Source organism: Eurypyga helias, unplaced genomic scaffold (genome assembly GCF_000690775.1).
Source record: "Eurypyga helias isolate BGI_N326 unplaced genomic scaffold, ASM69077v1 scaffold38084, whole genome shotgun sequence".
Classification (NCBI taxonomy): domain Eukaryota; kingdom Metazoa; phylum Chordata; class Aves; order Eurypygiformes; family Eurypygidae; genus Eurypyga; species Eurypyga helias.
Window position 1 is genome coordinate 61,473 of NW_010245209.1, and position 6,361 is coordinate 67,833.

The 6,361-nt window shown below is 45.5% G+C and overlaps 1 protein-coding gene across 1 annotated transcript in view; it reads right to left on the reverse strand.

The window, feature by feature from the left end:
• LOC104508385 (coiled-coil domain-containing protein 85C-like) overlaps positions 1-4,308 on the reverse strand; it is a gene marked incomplete at its 5' end in the record, with an annotated part of 43,106 nt that extends 38,798 nt beyond the window's left edge. Inside the window, one exon of the mRNA XM_010149987.1 lies at positions 4,229-4,308. Coding sequence (XP_010148289.1) covers positions 4,229-4,308 — 80 coding nt within the window. The remainder of the gene's footprint in view (positions 1-4,228) is intronic.
• Positions 4,309-6,361: the final 2,053 nt, after the last annotated feature.

The window sequence follows — 6,361 nt, forward strand, 5'->3', positions numbered from 1 at the left end:
GAAAAGAAAAGTCAAGCCCCGCCCCGGCGGAGACTAAAACCCAGACGCATCAACAGCCATTCTGTGGTGCACAGGATTTAGTTATGAGGAGAGAGAACAGGGTGACAAGTCCACAAAGCCTATAAACTTCAGTTTTAGTTAAAAGTGCCCAATCCTTGCCATTGTACAAAATGAGCTGAAAATGCAAAATAATGTGAAAGAATGGCCAGAAGTTTGCCACTGTTATCTCTAAAATGTATGCATTAGTTATAAAACTAACCAGAACTGACCTTTGGAGCTCCAGAAACTCATAAACACAGGTTTATCTAATCTTGAGGGGAAAGGGTGTAATTACAAATTCATGTTCAGTTTAAGGGGCAGTGTGAAGTGGCTTAAGGGGTCTATTTTCTGCTTGGGCACTTTCAGCTCAGAGGAATGGAAAGCAAATATGGTGTCCCATCCCAGGGGTTACATCTTAGTAACACGGAAGGTTCCCTCATCTAGTCAACCAGACGGCATGAGAAAGGTGACCACCAGCTCTCCTGGGCACTACCCACAATGGCACAGAGGAAAAACAGGACTTCTCCCACATGATGTTGAATGGATTAGTTGCATGCAGACAGCAGAACTTCATGCACTTCTTCCCTACAGTGATGCCTGTGGAGCTCTCCAAAGCCAATGCTCAATATTCCTCAGAGCTTGTGTTCATCTTCTTTACACCCCAATTAAAACTTCCAGAAACCAGCTACACTTGTGAGAAAGGCTGACACTATCAACCCCAGGACACTGATGTCACCACCTGCTTGGCAGGGTCTTTGCCACTGTGGTTACACCACAGACCCTACCACCACCAGTCAGGAGGCATTGAAGAGCCTTTTCTGACAGTGGCATTCGATACAGCATCTCCCTAACCAATATAAACCCGGACAACAAAAGCTGTGTGCTGTCAGAATTGCTGCCAGGGATTTTGCCAGCACAGCAATGCCATCAAAGAGCTTGACTTCCTGGTTAACATGGCTATGCCAGCAAAACATCATACTATAAACCTGAGCCAAAGAGAGGTACAAAACTGGAGTTGTTTCTTCTCAAAGAAAGGAGGAAGGGAAGAGCGATGATTACTGATGGGTTAGCAATGCCAGGAGCAGTTCATTTCCCAACTGGAAACACACATCCACTTCCCTAGACAGCAAAAGAAGTCAAAACCAAAAAATCCATATACTGTTATCATAAATAACACCCACTTTGCCACTTACTTTCCCCCCACTGCCCAGTGTGGCTTGTGAGATGGGACTTCTTGATCTCCTAAGGGGAGGAAACACTCTCTCCATTAGCCTGTTCAAATGAGTCACCAGAAAGAGAGAAGTGTGAATCCCAGCACGCCTGCACTGCAGGTGACACATACAGCACAGCGCGGCCGCCTTGGCACAGGTTGGACAGATTTCGCCTCTCCCACTGCCATTTCCTTCCAAGGTGCTTATGGAGAAAGGAGAAGTTGGGAAGCAGAAGAAAAAGACCAGGCTGGGGACCCCTACACCAACTTAATTTCATGCCTGAAGGTGGTACAAAGACACCACCTCTCAAGATAGGTTCACACACCCCGATGCTGAAGAAGTTAAAGCTCAGGATGCACTGGCTAGCAAAGGGGCATTGTGTCACCGGCCACTGCAACACGAATCCTCCTCCCCATTTGCAGCACCGGCCTTCTCGGGTTTCTCTGGATGAAGCACTATTTCAGCTCTATGTTTAGCACTTGGAGAGAAGCCAGGAAGACTTCCATAGCCACCACTGATTTGTTAATCCCTTAATGCACAGGCACTGTTTGTTACTTAGGACGTCAGGTTTCATCGCTCCTCAGCATGCCGGTGATAGAACTTCTTGACACCAGACCGCAAATATTATTGCAATGTCAATACTCCCAGGGAGAAAGCCAAGCCGAGTTAAAATGTGACTTTGGTGTTGACAAGCCAGTTTGGCATTGCAGAGTTCAAACGGCCAGGATCACCTGGCAACCTTAAAAACAGCCGAAAGTTTGCCAGGATCCTTTTTGATTAGAGTCTTATCCCGAGATCCGCATGGTAACAGCTAAACACTTTCCAATCAGACAAAGCAAGCAAGAATACAGTAAGTGGATTATGCTTTTCTGGGAAAGTGCTGGGAGCAACGTGTACATATGCATGTGAGTTCGTGCCTATACAGATTTTCCTCATCTTTCTCATTGAAAGAGAAAAAATCCAAATCCAGCTTTGTAGCATGGTAGATTGGGAGGTGATGCAGCTCAGTATTCCCAGGGAGTTCACCCAGACGATGCTAGCTTCAACACTTCTCCTGCCTCCCTTCGTACAATAAAAAGAGGTTATTTCCTGAGCATGATGAGGTCAGACCAGGTCCTGGTTTTTTTGGAGGGCCACTAAGACATTGCACAGGGGCTGCGCAGAAGGTCACAGCCAGGCAGGCACTGGTGTCTGCTGCTGCAGGGGTCACAGCTGCCTTTCTCCAGAGTACAGAGCTGCTTTAAGATCTTTTCCCTCCCTCCTGGATGCAAACGTTTGTAGTGACACAGCCTGAAAGGTGAGGACACCCAAGGACAGTTGTGTGCGTGGAGGAAAAGGCACAGCCTCCCCCTCCCAGGGTAGCACGAAGATGGAGGGCTGATGCGTGGGGTTGCCTCAGGCTCACACACCCCAATGCTAACCGGTCCTCATCCTCCCCATGCAATAAACCCAGGCAGCTACTCAGCCCCTATTAATTTACCACCCGTTAATTACCAACCACTTCTTTTTGACCTCATAAGGCAGATCTGACAGAGCAATGTGTGAGGCTGTGGCAGGATGAAGCTGGGCCAAGGGCACATCAAGCCTGTCCCCAGATCCATGCTCATCCCACTGCCCACGCACAGCCCATCTGCTTATCAATAGCTCCAATTAAATAGACTCAGGGTTTCGACCGCCACCAGCTCACCCACGGGTTGGGAGAAAGACAGAGGGAGTTAAAATTAAATTATCAATTGATTAATACATGAAGCCACTCGGTAGCTGTTGAGTTGAGCACCCTTTTGGGTTTTTAACTCTTCGGTGCCCCGTGAGTTTTCTTTCATTGTTAGCAATGCCAATATGAGTACACTGGAAATTTGGGGTAATATTTAAAAAAGCTCAGAGTCAGGTAAAAATCTGTATTTCAGTAAAAATAAGGTTTGACAAAATTATTTTATTGAAATTTCAGTAAGCATAGAACCTTTTTTTAAAAAAAAAAACAGGAATGTTTTAGACTCGTGATCCTGGAGCAGTCTGTTTCCAGACTTGGAGAAATGCAAAGAACAGCACAACATGAACTGGCAAGAAGATATTTGTTTTTAAAAGAAATAATTAGGAGGGATTTTTTTATTTCCAGTCCTTATAACTGGAACAAATCTGGAACAAAATGACTGTGAAACTCAGTGCTTGAAGTAAGAAGCAAAGTATAAGGAAAAAACCACCGAAGTTTAAAATGCCAGGGAGGTAGAACATGCAACAGTGAAAAGATGCAAAGAACAAAGACAGAGGGTAACTCTTCCAAAAAAAATTAAACAGACAAAAGTTTCACTGAATTCAGCAAAGCTGGCCCTGTTTACACCAACTGCTGTGTTTTATGGGGTATTTAGGGGACATACCGGACAGGAGGACTGTTTTCTTCCTGTGGCTTGATCTTGCTATATACAGATACCTAAGCACCAGGAGTGTTCAAAAGCCCACTGGCACACAGAGAGTAGACTTTGAAGGGCAGATGCAAGCAAAATGTGCCAGTTTAGAGAGGTCTGTTCAGTTTTAAGTAAGATCTCAAATAAAAGCCGGGAGCCAGCACTGCACAAAACTATTCCCAAGGCTGTCGTTTGACTACAGCCTCCTCTTTCAACAAGATAAAAGTCAATGTAAATGGGCAAGCAAGACAAAATCCTACAGCAAGGGCACAGGCAGCACTGGACCCTCGCAGCATCCCCAAGAGCAGTGGCGGATCAAGGTGTTCTGCAGGGAGGCGTTAATGGATCTCTGAAACACACACTGACACTAACAGAGGGTATACTTTTTTTCTCTTTTTTAACAAAAGGAGACCAAATTCTATCAGTGGGGTGTTGATATGAAAAGATCATTATGCTATTCCCTGGTTAGGATGTTCACTGAATGCCCTTGTGCATTCGAGTGGACAGTCAAACACAGCTATATGGAAACAGGAGAATCGAGCCACATTAATATCTATTAGGCAATTAAAAACCTACCTGGGAAAGAAGCTTGTTGTCATCCTCCAGCAGTTTCACTTTTGTTTCAAGTTGCCTGATATAGTTGGAAGACGACGAATCTTTAGGAAAAGAGAAAAAAGAGGTTTAAGCTTCTTGTGTTACAGGCAAGGACTTGTGAAAGAGCATTATGTTTTCCCATTCTATGGAAGGCAAGCTTGGGAAAGACCTAATGAAGAAGTCCCTCATTGTATAGGGTGAGGAGGGGATTCTGCCAAAAGTTTTTTCACTCAAAAGCTGAGATTCAGCAGCAGCAATATCTTCTGTGAATCTGTATCAGTGGCACCAAGTTGGGGGCTGAGGGCTACAGAAGGAAAGTGAAGTTGAAATATTGTGTTTCATGATTTTATGAAAGTAATTTCCTAGCTTTGAAAGCCATTCTCATTCATCTAAAATGCACTAAAATACTCAACAGAACAAGATGTTTCCTTTTAGGTTTGAATAAACAACCCCACCACACATGTGCCTTTTTCTTTCAAAAACAACAGGAAAACTCACAAAAATAAGCTGCTGGCACAGTCACTGCCACAACTCCCAGTGCTGTAAAAGGAGAACAAGTGTATGCAGGAAGGCCACAGCGCTGCTGCACACACAGGCCAACGTGCACAGCAAGCAACATCTGTTTTTCGTAGTGGAAGCACGTGACACTAAACAGAAAAATACCAGGACAATAAAATACAGAATACCCTCACATAAAATGGTAATATTCAACCTGAAGGAATGTAATGGTCAGTTTACCACTGCAGTTAGACAGCAACACCAGATAGGGTGACCTGGCGTCGAAGATAACTTGCTGGAGAGCTCTGTGGGTGGCTTACTGCTCTGCAAAACATCTGGGGTTTGTTTTGCAATGCTTTGAAGCAACACATTTGCAAATTTCACACAGAAGATAAAAAAGAAACCTGGGAAAACCTTTTCTCCATTTTCATTATAGCTTAGAAGTTTGTAATAGTTCCTTACATCTACCTGGAGTTTGCAAAATTTCTCCTCCGCTTATAATTTTGGTATCTGACACTGAGTTGTTACAGCAGGAGGAAAAGAGTTTTGCCTCCTAACCCTATGAAAAAACCATTTTCTACACTGCTAAAAGGGCTCTACAAAATGAAATTATATTTTACCTCATGTCATTTATTATGGTATGACTGCAAAAGCCACTATTCAACCACAGGACTTCTTGCCAAGCGTGAATCGGCGAGGCATGTGGTGTTACGGCGACCGCGCCGATGCTGGTCGGTGCGCGTTGGCATTGCCAGCACCTCCCGGGGTCAGCCCCGCCAAGGTTAGCAGGCACAGCCGGCTGCATCTCTGCGCACACGGGCACAGCCCCGTGCACGCGTGTGAGGTTCGGGCTCTGCACTAACCAGGTTATCTTTGCATTTGCCAGTAGCTGCCAAACGCACTCGGCATGAGCCTGAACGCCATTTCTTGGCCACTCTGGGGGCAGTCTTGCAGCAGAGCCAGTGTGCAAGCTACAGCTAACTACTGAGAGTGCTTTGACCATTCAAGTTGAAAATTGGAATATGCTTGAGAAAGTGCTGCCACAGGCAAGTGCCAAACCGCACATAAAGGAACAGCAGGACGGATCAGCGTTAAGTGCCCATCTACAGCACAAAGCGCTGAGGAAACACGCTCACTTTTGTGTTTGGATCACGCTCTGTCCAAACCCAGGAAATCCAAATGAATCCTCATGAAAAACGTTAAGAAGACACCATAGGAAGTTATGGAAGTTCAGTGCAGAGTTTAAGTGGTGGTAGGGTTCACAGCAGTATCACCTTCAGCTGCCGGGACCGCAAACCCTCTGCCCAGCAACAACCCCAACGTGGGAGAGTCTCCAGGTCAGAGGAGAGAAGGGCAAACCACGCAGGTTATGGGATCAATCCATAGCACCCTCCCTGTGCTTTGTGCCAAAAGCATCATGAATTTAGTCATGCATATGGAAAGGTGGCAAGTGTAACACTGCAGGAGATCAGTGCTTAAGTCAGCAAGATTTCAGCATCAGACTGAACAACCTGCTGAAGCAGTAACGAACCTGTCCTCCAGCCAGGTGAAAGGAGAGTTTGAGATTTCTAAATACAAAGCCAGGAGCACCATGGACCCTTTGGTCTGACCTCCCCT